This window comes from Xenopus laevis, chromosome 8S (genome assembly GCF_017654675.1).
Source record: "Xenopus laevis strain J_2021 chromosome 8S, Xenopus_laevis_v10.1, whole genome shotgun sequence".
Taxonomy (NCBI): Eukaryota; Metazoa; Chordata; class Amphibia; order Anura; family Pipidae; genus Xenopus; species Xenopus laevis.
This window is the reverse complement of record NC_054386.1, coordinates 7,544,091-7,563,830: the sequence shown is the minus strand read 5'-3', so window position 1 is coordinate 7,563,830 and position 19,740 is coordinate 7,544,091. Positions and strand designations below refer to the sequence as shown.

Genomic DNA, 19,740 nt, shown 5'->3' with positions numbered 1-19,740 from the left:
GACTTTTACTTAGATCTAAATTAAAAAAAACTGGTTCTCAGTGTAAAGCAGGCCATAGAAGTTAAAGGAGCAGTTCAATGTAAAAAATAAAAACTGGATAAATAGATAGGCTGTGCAAAATAAAATAAAATGTTTCTAATATAGTTAGTTAGGCAAAAATGTAATGTATAAAGGCTGGAGTGACTGGATGTGTAACAGAACAGGACACTACTTCCTACTTTTCAGCTCTCTAACACTGAGTTAGTCAGTGACTAGTTTGCAATTGATCCTCAGCATTCAGCTCAGATTCAAAAGCAACAGTTGTGACTCATGTGCCCCCCCCCCAAGTCTCTGATTGGTTACTGCCTGGTAACCAATTAGTGGAAACAAAGAGAGCTGCAAAGCAGGAAGTAGTGTCCTGTTCTGTTCAACATTCAGTCACTCCAGCCTTTATACATTACATTTTTGGCTAACTATATTAGAAACATTTTTTTTTGTACAGCCTGTCTATTTACCCAGTTTTTATTTTTATACTGAATGATTCCTTTAAGATTATAAGAAGATGTTTTCGTTATCATATGACCAAACTTATCTTGAAACGATCTTTTAAATGTATGACCATTTCAAGAGATATTGTCTAGTTGAAACCAGGAAAACTGTGGGTAGCTGCCTGATTGGCCCTGCACACAGCTGGACAGTGGATAGATTTTTCTGTGAATAATCACAATTTTCTACTAATCTCTAATTTCTGACTGAACGTTTTTCTGACCAATGTTGTATGATTATTCGGTGCCAACTAACCCAACAATAATTTGATGGATTCATCGGATCGCACTAGAATTCATCATTAGAGAGAGAAAAAAAAATCTTAAAGTGATACTAACACTAAAAAACTACTTTTTAAAATATGAATGTACATTGAAAGTTTCCTATAGGCCATGTTGATCGTTTCTTGCCGAGAGGTTTGTTTTTGTAAGTACAGTAATTGTTAGTTGAAGTTCCTACACCTGACTGTTTTACCCACCTGACTGTCCCATCTCAGCCAGTTAAAGTTTCTAATGCTAACGGACTCCTGCTGCACAAATAATGGCAGCCCCTTCATAGACGAACACGAGGAATCAGATGTAAAAGCATCTGGCAAATACTTTATGGCAAAATTATAAGTAGCATGGAAGGCCAATATTAAGATAGATGTAAAAAAGGTATACTTTCTGGTGCCAGTATCTCTTTAACGCCACCTTAATCCATATTCTCAGTAGGGATGCACTGAATCCACTATTTTGGATTCGGCTGAACCCCCGAATCCTTCGCGAAAGTTTTGGCCGAATCAAATCCTAATTTGCATATGCAAATTAGGGATTGGAAGGGGAGAACATTTTTTACTTCTTTGTTTTGAGACAAAAAGTCACGCAATTTCCCTCCCCACCATAATTTGCATATGCAGATTCGGTTCGGCCGGGCAGAAGGATTCAGCCGAATCCTGCTGAAAAAGGTTGAATCCCGAACCAAAAAATTTGGTGGGGTCCACCAGGCTTATTGGTCCTCTCTTGCCTAATGAGCCCCCACCCACTGCCATGCTGTCCTCCAAGCATAAAAGATAGTGGCCAAATTTTTCATTGGCCAAATCATTATACAAAGGAAAAGTGCAACCAACCCACTACCCTTACTGCCCATCTCCTGTTCTACTTCTTTGCAGTTTTGATGTAGGTAGCTTCATTAAAATTAAGAAGTTAAAAACCTGAGTAAGATGTCTGTATCTGCTTATGATATTGTTACCGTCACAGGCCGTGCAGCTGCTGCAGGTTAAACACATGTTAAAACACATTACAGCAATAATGCCCCAGTCTTATTCACTATTAAGTAACCAAAGTCCAGATAGGGTCAGGATTCAAATGCAGATAACCACTGAGGAATTGAGGTAGTAATGTTTCATTCCCGACACTGGTAGTTTCATTGATTCTTTTATCCTGAATAAAAGCAGTCAGTCAGTTAATAACGACATTATTATTCTGCTCAGCACATCTCTCTGCCAATGCAAGCCTTCACTTTATCAATTCACCATAGCAACTACCTGGCCCTTTATCTGTAATAATAAAGAAAATAATCCTTCAAGACTCAACACTTATGTTTTGTGCCCATGCATATTATATATATATATATATATATATATATATATATATATATATATATATATATATATATATATATACTTTCCCTTGTTTGTTATAGTTTAAACAGGAGTAATGGCCAGCTCCATGTTGTAGCTCCCACCCTTCCCAACTATAGTTGGGTGATCCCACTGGCGTCTAATAAAAGGGGTTTGGGAGTTTTACTTTGAAAGCAGCAAGTAAGTTGCAGGTAAAACTTAGTCCCTGTGTAAAATGTATAATGAAGCAATAGAATTCTTAATGAATCAGATGCAAATTGAGTGTAGAACTGGCCAGATATGGGATGACTGTGACGTAGTTGTTCAGCTTAAATATATTGCAATATATGGACAAACAATCCCTGTTTTGTTTAAAGGGTAAGGGCATTTTTCAGTAGCAGTATGCACAAAATGTCTCTGTCTTAAATATATTGATAATGGGTTGAGTGCAGAGGACTCTTGTATTTGTCTATATGTATTTTGTGGTCACAGCCTCATTGCACCCCCGCCTAATGGTTTTAAAACTTAGTGGTGAGCACAACTTTCCTTGTTTGTTATATATAAATACTTCAGCTATGTTAGGGTGAAAGACTGATTAATTTAAAGTTTCAATAGATTATATATCTATATATGGTGTGTGTGTGTGTGTGTGTATATATATATATATATATATAAATATATATATATATATATATATATATATATATATATATATATAGATATATATATATATAAACTTTTTCTGGAGTGCCCGCACCTCTGACAATGGTTGATTCGAGGTACTTGATCAATGTTAAGGAATAAGTAATAGAGGATCCGCACTCTCATTTTCATTTCAATTCATCCTTGAGAAAGGTCCCCAGGAGAGACCGAAACGTCGGATTGTGATGTGAAAAATAAAAGCTATCACTTTGAAATGAAAATGAGAGTGCAGATCCTCTATTACTTATCCCTTTAAAAGTTTAGTAATTTTATTCTCATTCTGTAGTATCCGACGTTTCGGTCCACATTTGGACCTTTTTCAAGGATGAAGATTTTTGAGATATATATATATATATATATATATATATATATATATTTGTCCAAACTGGAGTGGAGCACTGTTCCACGTCTAAGGCCTAGACAAATTATATAATAAATAAAAGGGTCTAGACTATATGATGCAGAAAAAATTGCTTTATTTTGCCATACATGCAATGCAATGTTTCGAGGCTCCCAACTCTTTATCTAGCAGCATAATAATGAGCATAAATGACACATGGTTTAAAAAGGAGCAAGCCAAAAGACACACCCAGAGAGAAAAGGGTAACTGCTAACCGCAGAGGAGAGCGCAAACAACATCCACTCACCGGGTAGATCCCACTTAGCCGTTCTGGCCACGGCAAACAAACGATCAGCTACAATGCATGGCATGGTGTACCGGAACACGATCCTCAGTGAAACCAAACTTGGTAAAACAAATGTAGCTTTATTATTCCATTTAAAATTGCAAATACATACGGGCAGGGAGACAGAAGCTTAACGGGTTTCGTGACTGCTATGTCATCTGGCTACAATCCAGTGGTGTATTAACGAAATGTGAGCCCCCTAGGCTACACTTTCCACAGGGCCCCCTTTTTTAGAAAAAGCTGACCCTGCGCCGGCTTATCCGATTACCTGTTAAATTAATTATCATCCGAATAGCGTGTGCCCATTGACCCATGAACAAAATGCAAGATAAAATGTCGGCCAACTGCAGTCTCTAGCCTAGCGCCCTCTGTTGGTGTAGGAAAGATTAACAGTGACTGCAATCTCAGCTAGCGCCCTCTGTTGGTTGTGTGAAGGATTAACAGCGAAGGGGGAGGACTACGTTAATTCACCCCTGATTGTAACTGATCAAAAGACACACCCACTAAGTACAAAGCATGGAGAGGAACATTTCATAATCCTATATTGGTTTATTCAGATCCCTGGGTATCTTCAGTTTAGCCGTGGTTTTAAAACCTCTAAAATGAGAATGTTAATAAATAGGCCTTTAAGTACTGGATAAGCTTGACACTTGTATGCCCAGAGATGGTAATAAAAAAATAAGAACATTATCATGAGCCCAGCAGACAGAGCAGGGCCATAAAATGTGGGCTGCAGTGTATGAATGGCTGCCAGACCAGAGAGTAAAAATTGCATTATTTAGTAATGCACCATCATGCTCTGGCATAACAGTCAACTCCATTTTGCAGATTGCAGAGAAGTTAATGAGCATTATGAATCACATACTGTTACTGCTAAATGGTAATAGTGTAAAGCATATTTAGGTGTAAATTTCCTTTGTTAGGGACGATCCATCTAGTATTTTCATATGCTATTCAATCTGTTGCTCTGTTGTGTTCTGTTTTATTATTGTAGCGTATTTGCATCCAATGGGACATGTTCCATTGTTGTTAAAGGCTGTAGTACTTCATACTGTGCACAGGTCCTCGGAACTTAAAAATATGAACTCTAACATGCAAAGGGAGAAATTTCCATTCATATGTGTTCATATTATTAGAATTAGAACCTACTTTATATCGTATATTAACAGTAATGAAAAACTTTCTTAAAATAGCAGATACAAATAAAATGCCTCCCTAAGCTTTGTCCCAGTTTATATTATTTTTTAACATCCAACATTAAAAAACCCAGTAACATAGTAAGTTAGGTTGAAAAAAGACACACGTCCATCAAGTTCAACCTTTTTTTCACTTTTTTTATGACCTGCCTAACTGCCAGTTGATCCAGAGGAAGGCAACAAAAACCCTCTCCAATTTGCCTCAGAGGGGGAAAAATTCCTTCCTGACTCCAAAATGGCAATGGCACCAGTCCCTGGATCAACTTGTACTATGAGCTATCTCCCATAACTCTGTATTCCCTCACTTGCTAAACACCATCCAACCCCTTCTTATACCTATCTAATGTATCAGCCTGAACCACTGATTCAGGGAGAGAATTTCACATCTTCACAGTATATAGGAATGAAGTATTGCCTGTTTGTTTTTGTAGTCCTATAAGACATACCAGTATTGAAAATGACCTAAAATGTTAAACACATGTATGGGATCCCTTATCCGGAAGCACATAATACAGAAAGCTCTGAATTACTGGAAAACCATCTTGTCACGGCCAGCACCCAATACCAGAACAAGTGCCAAGTACCCTGGTCTCGGCTCGGCTTCGCCAGTAGTGTGACCACCGTTGGGATTCGGGAGGAGCCCTCAGCTTACTTAGGTGCCACCTGGACTTAACGAGGGGTACAAGGCGAGATGTTCTGGCTGGCAAAGGGGCACGGCTGTTAGCAGAGTCTTTTTGGGCCGAAGGTCACGGTACAAAAGGATTAGGCAGAATCGTAGTCAGGCAGGCTGGGTCGAGGCAGGCGGATAACTAAGATCGTCAGGAAGGCAAGAGGTCAAACCGGGTAGTCAATCAGAATAGGATCAGGCAGAAGGAGCAGTCAAGATACAGGCTGGGTCGGATTACGGATATCAGGATGATCAAAACAGGCAAGGTCACAACAGGAGATCAATATCACACAGGAACAGATGCACAAAGGCTCAGAGGCACCAGGAAAACAAGTCCTATCACGGGCAATGATTTCAGAAAAACTGTCCCTTTAAATACATTTAAACTTCGCGCCATTGCGCGCTGACGTAATCACGCCAGCGCGCATGCGCCTATAAATTGCAGGAGTGCACGCCGCGCGCACACTAGGAGGCTGGCACACAGAGGGAAGAGGAGCGGCGTGGCAAGCGTCCCCGCTGCACCACTAGACTACCAGGGCAAGGTATTTTTCTTACACATCTGCCATAGAGTTCATTTTAAGCAAATACTTCTGATTTTTTTTAAAAATGATTGAGTTTAGTAGAGTTGTTAAAAACTCACATGAATGTAAAATTCAACCTCTAAATGTTTTTGGCAGCCTTAAGGTATGGTGATCCAAATTACGGAAAGATCCCTTATACAGAAAACCCCATGTACAAAGCATTCTGGATAATAGATAAACTGGTACCTGCAAAATCCATCTGGCTATTCTGGCTGGCATAACCCTCCTTTTTTAGTGAATACAGTATATAATCATATTATAGTGAATAAGAGGGCATCATGGGAACTGAAGTATTTCTGGAAATATAAGGAAAGAAAGAATAATCCTGCATTAGTGTATGACAGTGTGACTGATATGGTAGCAGCAGTAAGATATTACTTTAGTTTTTGTTTGAAGATTTCTGATTGCATCACATTAATTGTAATCTGTTTGCATATCAGTACAAAAAGACTTTAATTGTTGGATGTAGATGATGTGATGGTATGTACTGGTGGACAAAAAATGTAATTTCTGTATTTAATAGTACCTCTTCCAAATTTTATAAATTCCTTTTATGCTTTTGTGTTCTGAAACTTCTTCCTGGCTTCTATTAACCAGAAATCTGATGTTTAGAAAGTGCCAAAATGAAGAAATTTAAAACGTCACTTTTTTGGCGTATTTTTTGTTATGATTTCCTTTTTCCTTCTCCGTAATAATAAAACAGTACCTTCTACTTGATCCTAGCTAAACTGCATAAAACCATAATGATGGCAATACAAGTCTTGTTTTTTGTAACATTTTTACATGTTTTTAATAAACTTAAGATATGGCGATCCAAATTATGGAAAGACTCCTTTTTTGGCGAAAAGCCTGGTGTTATATTCAGGTACAATGTACCATTATTTTTTAAATTTCCTGTGGTGTTTATACAAATGGCCTGTAGGTGTCACTGTGCACACGAGTTGTACTGTGTCTACATAATACTTTCTATACAGCTTAAAGTGTTAGAGTTGAAGTTACTGTTGAAGTGTAATGGCTGCATGAACCTGCTAATAAAGCACTGTTATACTCTACTCATTTACTTTATTAAATGAGACCATGTAGTCTCCCCCTAAGCACATGGGGTACCAATTGAGAGGTATGACCCGTTAATTAAAAGCCACTGCTGTAAATGGTTCTTAACGATTTCACATGTGTCACAAATAAAACTTGCATATTATAAATATACTCCTTGTTGTAAAATATGAGGTTATTAATAGTTGCCTGTTCCATGACCTGTATGAAAACTCCTTTGTTTTAATATAATTGGATTTTATACAAGAGCATACCTCCCATTGGCCTATATAAAATACACAAGTGTCTTGAATACCTTTATAAATGGTACTAAGGGGCATATTTATTAAGGTTCTAATTGGAAATTTGAATTTTCACAAATTCTATGGAAATAATCCAAATTCAAATTTGAATTCGAGATTTATCATACCTGGACCCTGGGAACAATTCAAATTCGACTATTCGTCATCAGTTATAATCAGTGCTTAGGAATGGAAAAACTTGCCACCAAAGTTCAATTAATCATTTTTTTACTTAGGAATTCTGAGTTCCCCCTTCTTAGCAACAGTACTGGATGCAATAGTGTAGCGCATTAGTGATTCAGCAAAATAAGAAGCAGCCTCCCAAGGGGATTGCATTTTTCCATTGAGTGCAAGATTCCACCCTGAGGCAATTGTGAAAGCTGAGCCTATGACTGTAGGGTTTAGCCTAAATGGGCACAGACTGGAATATTCAGAGGGGGAAAAGTATGGCTTCATGCAATAACCATGTACATTTACACAAATATATGAGCAACATTTTCACTTGGCTTTTACAGCTAAATTACAAACAAACATAACTAAATATAGCACAATTCCTGCTTTTAAAAATATTGAACAAATGTGTTACACTTTCAGATGCCTTATATTATTGAGATTTATGGTCTTCCGTGTTTATACCATTGAAAGGGCTCTTGGAATCAAGAAGGTTTCCATTTAAAGCCAAGACCTTCCAGACCCATTGATTTTCTGAGTAATGTAATCCATATTAAGCCTCATAAAGGCAGTTTGGCAGAGAGACTCAAAAAGAGCTAATCAATTTGTATAAGGTAACTTTGGAGTATTATGCAAGTAGAGTTTCCTAAAAACAAACTTCACCAAACTAATTCATATGAAAAGTTCATAAAAGATATGTGTTTAGGAAAAGTTGGCTTATGAATTAGTGCATTTTCTGATGGTAGACTAAACATGGTTTATTGTTGTATTGAGCTACACATACTCAAATGCCAGCATTTATATCTAAGCTATTGTTACAATTGGTATCCCAAACCTAGAACAAATCCCAAGGACCCGGTCACGGCTCACTCTTCCGCCTTTAGCAACCACCTTTGGCTTCAGGAGGAGCCCTCTGCTACTCAGGTGCCGCCAGGTCTAAATATGAGAGGACCAAGGAAGAGTTCTAGGCAAGCAAGGGAACCGCACGTATACAGAGTTGGAGAACAGGAAGCGTAGTAGGAATCACAGGCTGGGTCAATACCAAATGGACATTGTAGTACAATATCAGGAGGCAATGACGTAGTCGGGGTCACAGGCCAGGTCAATACCAAACGGACGTCGTAGAACAATATCAGGAGGCAATAGCATAGTCGGGGTCACAGGCCAGGTCAGAATGCCGAAGATCAATTCAACAGAATCCAAAAGAATGGTCAGGTATCGGCAGGGGTCAGGACAGGCAGCTTACAGGACTTGGTCAAAACAGGCAGGGTCAGAGAAACACAGAAGACACAGAAAATCACACCCAGGAACTAGAGAGACCTTTACGTTGGGCAATGAACATTTTCCCAAGTGTCCTTTAAATACTTGAATTCTGTGATGACATCACACGCCGGCGCTTATAAAACCAGGAATCGGTGAGCACGCTGGTCTTTCACTGCAGAGTGCGCATCAGTGCGCAAGGAAGAAGACGAGGCGGGTGTCCCGCCACAGGTACAGCGGTCGTCTCTGTTGCATCCCCACTAGACCACCAGGTAATTTCTTTACAGCCAAGTGTTATTCTTTACTGTTTATTGAGGGGAAAGTAAATTAAAAAAATCTCTGAAGGACATTTTAGTTCAATTGAACTAATCTGAAAACCTGCCCAAAGTATCCAGAGGATTATAAATTGTACTGACCACTGACAAAAGGAATTCTCACCTTTTCTTATACAGCCCCCAGATATAAAGCAACTGATAGAAAAAAGCAAAGAAAAAAGGCTTCTGCCATACAGGGATCATTGGCCAAATACAGGAAAGGGACCTGTTATCCTAAATGCTCTGAACCTGGGGTATTTCGGGTTAGGTGTCTTTCTTTATTTGGATCTCCAAACTTCTCCAAATCTGCAAAAAAAATGATTTAAACATTAAATAAACCCAATATGATTATTTTGCCTTCAAAAGGATTACTTTTATCTTGGTTGGGAGCAAGTACAAGATACTCTTTAGTTATTACAGAGGAAAAAGGAAGTAACTTTTAAGAATGGGAATTATTTGTTTAAAATGGAGTCTATGGAAAATGGCCTTCCCATAAAGGTGGCCATACACGCACCTATATTATCGTACGAAAGATCTTTTATACCATAATAATTGCTGCATGTGTGGTGGGAGACAAGGTGACCGATATCGGTAAAAAGCCTGGAATACTGGTCGTCTCTTTGATCTGGTAGGACTGAAAATTTTGATCGTACACCTTTGAAGATTCCCAAATATCGTCATCACCAGATAGAGCTGAAGAATTCTTTTTGTTTTTACCTTCATATCTGATGATTCAGCTCGTAATGTTAGTAGAGTGGACAAAAGATCTTTTTGTACAACCAATGGTTGCAGGAAAGATCGTAAGTGTTTGGCCATCTTAATTCTCAGAGCTTTCTGGATAACAGTTTTCCGGATAACTGATCCCATAACTGTAATTGAGTATATCATTATGGAAGTAAATGGGAGCTGAGTTGCCTTATTGCAGTGGCACCATCAAAGTGGATCTTCTGTCTACAAAAATACTGGTCGTCTCATCAATCTGGCAGGACTGAAAATTTTTGAAACCTTTGAAGGTTCCCAAGCATCATCATCATCAGATAGAGCTAAAGAATTATTTTTGTTTTTACCTTCATATCTGATGATTCAGCTCTTAAAGGAGAACCAAAAGCTTGCTAATAAAAACCCCTACCCTACACAGACCCCCCTCCTTGCCCCCCCCCCAAGCCTAGGCGGTACCTTTGGTAAATACCCCTAACTCTTTACTAATCCCTCGGTTCGTTAATCTTCAGGAGGAGAGCGGCGTAATGGTGCATGCGCAGTTGGAGCAATCTTCTGTTTTGCGACAACTGCGCATGCGTCTTAAGTCACGGAAATTGCCAAAGCACCGGAAGAAGACACGAAGATTACCGAAGAGAAGAAGATGGCGCCCGTGAGCTCCAATGCCCTGAATCTGTATATGTTTTATGTATATGTTTTTTATTTTCTGTTACGAGTTTTCAGGTGGGGGGGGTTCCCTTTTGTGTATACCTGTATGACCATTTACCAGTTGCTAATAAAATGAATTGCTTTATTCTTTTATTTATGGTCTGAGTGCTCTGTTATTTGGTCTATCTTTTTTTCAGTATATTGATATATGTTTACTTATCACTTATGTATTGGCATTTATTTATATTGTGAACAGTTAAGAGGGCCCTCTATTTCTGCATGGTTGCTTCCATTGGTACAAATAAGCTTATTTTCTTATACAATATTAGTTCTTTATCAGTGCATGGTATTAACATATTATGTGTAATTGTATTATTTTTTATGTTATTGTGCGTTATATTTATAGTACCTGGGGCTAATTTGCTAGTTTAAAATAGGTGCAGAATTGTTCCAGTAAATTTAAAATTGCGACTGCACCCTTGCAATTCTCCATTGATAGCAAATTAGACCCATTAACTAGAGTAACCCAGCTAGCTTGTTATGAGCATGTGTGTGACATATATTTGACTAACCAGAGCCATTGGTAGGTGCTTTTCTTAGAGAAACTTAGAGAAAATTAGGCGATAGGTGCCCTTTAAATCTTTAGCTCTTTGCTCCCCTATAAGGTCTGGTGGTTAGTACCATGTTTTGTTATACAGGTATGGGATCCATTATCCGGAAACCCATTATCCAGAAAGTTCCAAATTACGGAAAGGCCGTCTCCCATAGGGTCAAATTCACTAAGATGTGAAGTTGTGCCAGGCGCAACTTCGCCGCACTTGGCCGCACTTCGCCAGGCGAAGTTTCGCCAGGGCTCCGCAAATTCACTAAAATCCGAAGTTGCACACAGGGGAAGCGTAAGGTTGCGAAGTTGCGCTAGCGTTGATTCGCTATATAAAGCGAAGTTGCGCTAGCGAAGGCTAATTTGCATACGGCACGAAATTCAAATTTCAATGGAGGAACACGTATCTGCACTACAAATGCCTGGGAAACCTTCAAATCAGCAAATAAAAATTTTATTTTGCCCTACACATGTGCCCACTGCCTAGGTAAGTTGCCATGAGTCAGGAAATGTAGGGGGGAGGAAGGGGAGCCCCAAAAAATTTTCGATCTTTTTCAGCCTATCACCCATCATGTAGAAAACACGCCAGCGTTTTTTGCGACTTAGAAAAAAAATTGACTTTTTTTGAAACAATCCCTATCTACTCTATTGCGCTTCGCCAGGTCTGAGGTGGCGAAGGAAGTCTAGCGTAAAAGGTAGCGTTCAGTACACTGCGCAAGTTAGTGAATTTGCGTAGTTTCATCGCTAGCGAAGATTCGCCTGGCGTAAGGTTGCGAAGTAACACTAGCGAAACTACGCCAGCGTTCGTTAGTGAATTTGCGCAGTAGCGAAAATGCCAAACGCTAGCGAATTAACACTAGCGTTCGGCGCTTCGCGCCTTAGTGAATTTGCCCCATAATGATATAATCCAAATTTTAAAAATTATTTCCTTTTTCTCTGTAATAATAAAACAGTAGCTTGTACTTGATCCCAACTAAGATATAATTGTTCCTTATTGGAAGCAAAACCAGCCTATTGGGTTTATTTAATGTTTACATGATTTTCTAGTAGACTTAAGGTATGAAGATCTAAATCATGGAAAGACCCATTATCCGGAAAGCCCCAGGTCCCTATGATTTTGGATAATAGGTCCCATACCTGTACCATGGTATGCTGTGAAGCTGGGTTTCCTAAAAGCCCAAAGCAACACAATATACAATATTTATATGAAGAGGAAGCCTTGCGAAGCACTGACTGACCTAATTCTATTGCAAGTTTATACATATTACAGATTAATGACTTTGCAGAGGAAGGATCTTGGAATAAAAGCAAAGCTATAAATGAATCCCTTGTCTGTTGTGAGGACTTCATTGCAGTGCATATCAGTGAGCAGTGGTAAAGAAATGAGATTAATGATTATCAGTGTCAGCATACGTCAGACAAAGATATTTGCGGCACAAATGCTGCACTGCTGCTCCTTGTAGTTAAGAAATCGCAAGATATTTATATCTCTTGGATACTGATCAGCAATCTGATTGGGTAATAAACAGTGATCTTGATTTCAATTGAGTTTCATCAAACGTCTTTTCTGAAATACAAAGTGACCTTTCCAACTAATTAAAATTGTAGCTTAAAAATACATATGGCATACAGAAATGTGAATGAAAAAACATATTGCTGTACATGTCAATGTTTGAAAGGCTGTGACATTCTTATATTCATTTTTCTTGACTCCGGGACTGCGCTCAGTGGGGAAAGGCATAATGGGGTCTGCAGTTGTAATAGGAGGTCAAATCAGGCCATTTTTGGGTATAATGGGGCCCCATGGTTTTGAAGTCAGGGCTGCTGCACTCTGATTGGGCAGTTAAAACTGCACAAGTTTCAATTGAAACCCTGTGTTTACCATTTCTAAAACACAAATTCACCTTTTTTAGCAAAGATAACCTGGAAGAACAAACACACCACTACCAAGAAAAAGTGGTGAAGATAGAAGATTTTATTTCATTCATTTAAAAAAAATCTCCCTTATATAGTGGGTAAGAGTAAATCTCAGCCTGAAATGGAGTGGAGAAACTTGACAAATGTGGGGATTAAAAGACAAAAAAAACACTATAAAATTAAACTACCCAATACTAGAGATGCACCAAATCCACGATTTTGGATTTGGTTGAACCCTGAATCCTTTGCGAAAGATTTGGCCGAACTGAATCCTAATTTGCATATGCAAATCATGGGTGGGAAGCGGAAACATTTTTTACTTCCTTGTTTTGTGACAAAAAGTCACAACATCTTCCTCCCTCCCCTAATTTGCATATTTGGATTTGGTTCGGCCGGGCAGAAGGATTCGGCAGAATCCGAATCCTGCTGAAAAAGGCTGAATCCTGGATTCAGTGCATCCCTACCCAATACGCATCTATACATAGCAGATTATTTACTAAAATCCTAATATTTCTTGTTATTTTGTTAAAAACCGCTTTCACCAAACTTCTATCCACATTTTAACCTTATTTATCGATAAATTAACTCAGTCCATATGCAATATAGTTGTGTGTGTGTTTCATTTTTTGTAAAACAAAAACCCTGAAACTACTTAGGAGATTGGTCCTCTTTGGTAAGCAGAAGAGCCCCACTAGGACCCTGGAATTTTCTGCTGCGGATTTACAGGGAGAACCTGAGAACTGAGTTTGCTCCAAAATTGCACTAAGGACATGGGTTAACCAGGATCGCGGTCAAGGCAGGGAGTCCGGGCAGGTTGTACCTGTGCCAGCAGCCATCGTGTTGCCCCATGTATCTGTGCCAACAGAAGTCAGTCCCTCAGATTGCTCCCAAGCCCCCAATCTGTACCTGTGCCAGCATAAACCAAAACAGCCATCATATTGTTACCCCCAATCCGTACCTATGCCCGCGGCAGCCAAGAAATCCATCATATTGCCCCTAATTTGTACCTGTACCAGCAGGAGCCAAAAATCCATCATATTGCCCCAAACATTTGTGTACATGTGCTAGCAGCCACCATATTGCCCCATGTACCTGTGTCAGCGGTAGCCAATTCATTATTTTGCCCCCAATCTGTAACTGCCAGCAACTGCCAAAAAAAACACAATATTTCCCCCAAATATGTGCCAGCCAAAAATCCATCATATTGCTCCTAATCATCTGTTTACCTGTGCCAGTAGCTGCCAAGAGGGAGGTGGGGAGTGCTTCTGCCCGTAGTACGAATCACAGGAAAGAGTTGGAACAGATGGTTTGTAAAATTGAAAAACTATTAAAGGCCAAGCAAATCAGGGTTTTAAAAAAAGAAAAAAAACTCCCCTTAAAAGTACACCCCCCCCATGATTGTGCCCTAGGCGGGACTACTTTACCTACCCTTAGTGTCTTCCCTGACAGTATAGACTATAGAAACGTATAGACTAACTATATAACATGGGCAGAAAATACACTTTACTAGGTTTGTGCACATGAAGCCAAATATTTACGACTTGGTTCAGAGAACAATGAAACCTCAATGGACAGACTTCTCCTGGTGTGGGTTGTTTTGTTGCTCTATTTCTGCATTTGTGCTGTAATCACATGGGAGAGTATCAGCAACAAACATTTGCCACAGAACGCTGCAAGTTTTTTCCCAAGTGGCACTTGCTAGTCACTCGGGTAACACCAAGCCTTGGTATCCATTCCTAGTGTATTGGTTCCTGGCACTACATGGCAACTGGGTGCAACATATATACATATATATATGTGTTTGTGCTTGTGCATCACACTATTGGGGCAAGCTGAACCCTTTTCTTTTCTGCACTTAGAGCTTTTCTCAAGCTCAGGCTATATTTTTGGAATCTGCTTAAATGAACTGTCCAGTGTAAAAATAAACTGGTTGTGCAAAATAAACAAATGTTTTCAATATAGTTGGTTAGGCAAAATGTAATGTATAAAGGCTGGAATGACCTGATGTCTAATGTAATAGCCAGAACACTACTTCCTGCTTTGTATCTCTTTAAAGGAACAGTAACACCAAAAAATGTAAGTGTTTTAAAGTAATGAAAATATCATGTAGTGTTGCCCTGCACTGGTAAAACTGATCGGTTTGCTTCAGAAACACTACTATAGTTCATATGAACAAGCTGCTGTGGAGCAATGGCGGAAATTGAAAAACGGCTATATGGCACAGGTTAACTAATGGATAACAGATAACACCATTAGACAGACAGAGCTTATCTGCTGTGTAACTTGAGCTTTTTCCCCTTTGAATGGCTGCCCCCATGGTTACACAGCATCTTATTTATATAAACTATAGTAGTGTTTCTTAAGCAAACACAGCAGTTTTAACAGTGCAGGGCAACACTGCATTATATTTTCATTACTTTAAAACACTTATTTTTTAACCTGTCAGTAACCAACCAGTGACTTGATGGGGGGCACATGGGTCATAAAGATTGTTTTTTAATCTGAGCTGAATGCTAAAGATCAATTGCAAATTCACTGAACAGTTATGTCCCATGTGGCCCTCCTTCAAGTTGCTGACTAACTCAGAGTTAGAGAGCTGAAAAGCAGGAAGTAGTGTTCTGTTCTGTTAGACACCCAGTCACTCCAGCCTTTATAAATTACATTTTTGGCTAATTAACTATATTAGAAACGTTTTTAATTTTGCACAGCCTTTTGTATATAATGTCATATGTTTTTTTATATAATGTCATATGTGGTACATATTTATTAATAGATGATTTCATATGACTTATTTCATATGACAAGGCGCAATCAGCCATTTATTTGCACTTTGCCGTCTGTGGGGTACATTGCAGTTTTGGAGCACAGAGACCTGTGGACTGAGATTAAAGTGAGGTGGGTGGGGTGAAGCACATCCCTCCAGATTAATTTTAGAATTTGAGAATTACAGAATTCTTATTTAACAGTTTAATAATATCAGAATAACAAGACAGTTCAGTGCAATAACAGAACTATATATGGACTGAGATGGAACACAGCTAGCATAAAGGGATAGAAAAGAGGCAGAAGAGAAGATGAGATTGAGGAAGAAAAGTACAGTATAATAATGCCATTATAGTAATGTCATGCAGAGGACAGTGCTTTACTAGTAGGAAAATTCACTATACTTCAAAACCCAAGTGGTTCATAACAAACATACCCTAAAAAATTAATGCCGAATTATGGCTCAACATGGTATATAAAATGTTGCAAATAAGCATGCTCAGAAAATGTTTTCCTTTGTTCTGAATCAAGCACACCATGAAATCCTGCTCTGCTAGTCAGAAGGAATAGCATGCTAATTTGGAACATTTATTGACGTTGGTGGCTGTGCTCACGCACAAGATTTTTGGATCTTCCAAATGAATAGAGATAACCCAAAAGCATATTAAGATTAAAACTGGAATGGGTGGCATACATTTTAAAAGTCTTAAATGCAGTGGTGTAGCTATAGAGGAAGCAGACCCCGCAGGCGGGGGGCCTGGACTGTGGGGTCTGCTTCCTCTATAGCCAACAAGAACCCCCCCTTCCCCAGCCTCTCTCTCGTGCCTGCGGCAGGGAAGCAGAGCTAGTGGCGGAACTACCGGGGGAGCAGGGGGTGCAATTGTACCAGGGTCCGCACCAGGTTCAGACTGAGAATTAAAATAGGCCCTGGCATTTCACGTACACAGAGGCCCAATCAGCCCACATAGAGGCCCAAACAGCCCCCACCAGCCCACTAAATAGTGACTTTCTATGGCACCTTATAGGAGCTCCTCTGGCATTTGACAAAACCCACAGATTGCCAGTCCGGACCAGGTCTGCACCCCCTGCGAGCTTGCTGGTACTTCACGCTCGTGCTTTAAAAACCTGCTTCCAGAGCGGCGCCAGCTTTGAAAAACCACTTTCGGCTGCACGGTCTGTACGGCTGCACGGCTGCACGGCCTGTACCCAGGCCCGCCCCTTTGTCATTACGTTACTGAGCAGTGCGCATCAGCACGGGGTAATAGTGGGCGGGGGAGTGGGCAGAACTGGGCAAAGGCAGAAGTGGTTGGGAGGATGGGGATCGGAGTGCGCTGGGCCCCTCTGAAGATTTTTTTGCAGGGGCGCCTGGCAAACACTAGTTACGCCACTGCTTAAATGTTGTTTCAATTAACTTTTAGTATTGTGTATAGAGTGATGTTTTTATTTGTGTTCAAGTGCAAGTTCAGCCATCTGGTTTCCAGGATCCAAATTACCCTAGCAACCATGCACTGATTTGAATAAGAGACTGGAATTTGATATGCTTTAGTAGGAATCTTTAAAGAATAAGTAAACCGTTTATTTTAAAATCCCTAAAAAGACTCTAAACAGCCCCCAAAATGGCATCTTTTAAAATATGATGTATTGTCTAAGTTAGAAGATGAAACCTTTTACCACAAGAGCTGCCCAACCGTTGTTTCCTACGAGTGCATATGGAAAACCTGTTTCTAATAATTTGGTAGCTGCCCCTTGAGAGTTTTGTTAGCTTTATCTCACTATCTTTGAACCCAATGGTTCAAAGATAGTGAGATAAAGTAAAGGTGCAATATTCCAAATGTTTTGCATGTTATATTTTTTTTAGCCAAAACACTGCATCTTAACATGTCAAACCCTAGCATTTGAGTGGCAGATAATGTGTGTACTCCTATTACATGTTGTGCTGTACAACAATATTGATATTATTATAGTAACTTAACATTTTTCTTTCATTTGTTTTCTTTTGTGAATTTTAGATTCCACCAATATCTTCCATTTACATGATCGTGAATCTAAGGACCATGATGATGGGTTGTCTTACACATATCTGTCTTCAGATAAGCACTATATATCTCATCCAGATTCCACCTACTTTACTGGTATCTCCAAGAAAGAAACTGAGTCCCTAGACAAAAAAGAATTCAGTGGTGCCGGGCCTCACTCCCCCAAAGAGATACCAACATTTGATTCTCGTGGGTTATTTAGCTCAGATTCAGGAATAGAAATGACACCTGCAGAATGGAGTGATGTGAATAGAAGCTTGGCGGACCCAATAGAGGAGGAGAAACTAGAAGCTTGCAAATATATAGATATCCGCAGATCACCAGACATGAAATCACAACAGGTAGTAGACGCGGGATTTGGAGCAAATAGATCAAACACCATAAGTCAAGCTGCTCCTACTGAACAGCAAACGTATGACAGTGTAACAATGTCTTGGCAAAAAGACCATTACAATGGGAACATATCTGAATATTTGCCCTATATGGAAGAACCAAGAGAAGACTTTGGCTTATATCATTCACCAACATCCAAAGAACCCAAATCAGCACCTGTGACAATTACTTTTACTGGGATGGAAACTGCATTACAAACAGAGTACCCCGGAAATCAGCAAGGTAAATCAAATAAAGGCTTAAGACCAAGTCCTGATTTGGTACCAACTGTTACTGTTTCAGAGCCAGAAGAAGACAGTCCAGAATCTCTTACACCACCTTCCACAGATGCAGGTAACACATTTTGTGACCATAATTTATGTTCTAAAGCAGAGAATCTTGCAGAAGTAATAGTAACAGTACACTGTTTAATGTGGAACCCAAGCTCAGCATGAATCCAAAATAAGACTGCTGTATACAATTTTAGATGCCAGGGGAATATCTAATTTACGGATATAGAAGTGATACCTTTGTGGACTAGAGTGGTCTTCTTTTTTCAGGAAAATACAAACCCAATGCAATACTAAAGCATTGGTTCCACGTGTGTTGTTAATGATTCTGTCATGGGAAAACATGTTTTTTTTCAAATCACATGAGTTAATAGTGCTGCTACAACAGACTTCCTGTTTAAAACAGTTTTAAATATTTTATTTTAAAATCTGACATGAGGCTAGACATGTTGTTCGTTTCCCAGGTGCCCTTCACTTGTGCTCTGATAATCTTCAGTCACTCTTTATTGAGTAACTGAATCTTTATAAGATCCCTTATTTTTCAATTCAGCTCCGCTAGTGCAAAGAGCGCTCTAGCACTCAATGCACTAGCGATACTGCCCCCTGAAACCCGCTCCGACGCTAATTTTTAAGCGCGGAGCGGGAGAGGAGGGGGGCGGCATGTGGGCTGCTGCTCAGGCGGCAGCAGCCCCAGAATCGGCGCTGCACATGTGCCCTCCTCAAGTCACTGATTGGTTATTGCCATTGGAAAGCAATTGAGCTGAAAAGCAGGAAGTAGTGTTCTGGCTATTATGTTACACATCCAGTCACTCCATCATATACTGTATATTGTCTTTTTAACAGGCAAATATATTAACAGTTATTCTACCTCATTTTTAGTTCTCTGGTAGAATTTATTTATAGTCAGTTTAGAAAATAACTAACCTGTGGACTGTTTTATGTTTTAAATAGAACCTCTGTACATAATAGTGATTATTTCGCTAACCAAATGCTTTATGCATTACATTGTATCACTGTATCTTGCATTAATAAATAAGAATGCATTTCTCTTAGACGGAACACAATCAAAGTTAAAACCATCTCAAATCTATAAGCTTATCATAATATGGAACATATAAACATTATTACATTTAAAATATTTGGCATTTTTTTGTAATAATAATTTTTTTGAGGGTATTTAATTAGGCATTGTTAAAATTAGGGATGCACTGACTGGCCGAACCGTATCTGAATCCTAATTTGCATATGCAAGTTAGGGGCAGGGAGGGAAATCACGTGACTTTTTGTAACAAAACCAGGAAGTAAAAAATGTTTTCCCCTTCCCACCCACCCCTAATTTGCATATGCAAATTCAGATTTG

General features: G+C 39.3%; 1 protein-coding gene across 2 annotated transcripts in view; it reads left to right on the top strand.

The window, feature by feature from the left end:
• The window catches only part of rtn1.S (reticulon 1 S homeolog), a 63,691-nt gene that overhangs the window by 12,903 nt on the left and 31,048 nt on the right, over positions 1 to 19,740 (top strand). The window contains exon 2 of one of the 2 annotated variants that reach the window (XM_018232107.2): positions 17,692 to 18,333. In XM_018232107.2, coding sequence (XP_018087596.1) covers positions 17,692 to 18,333 — 642 coding nt within the window. 2 annotated transcript variants of the gene reach the window in all.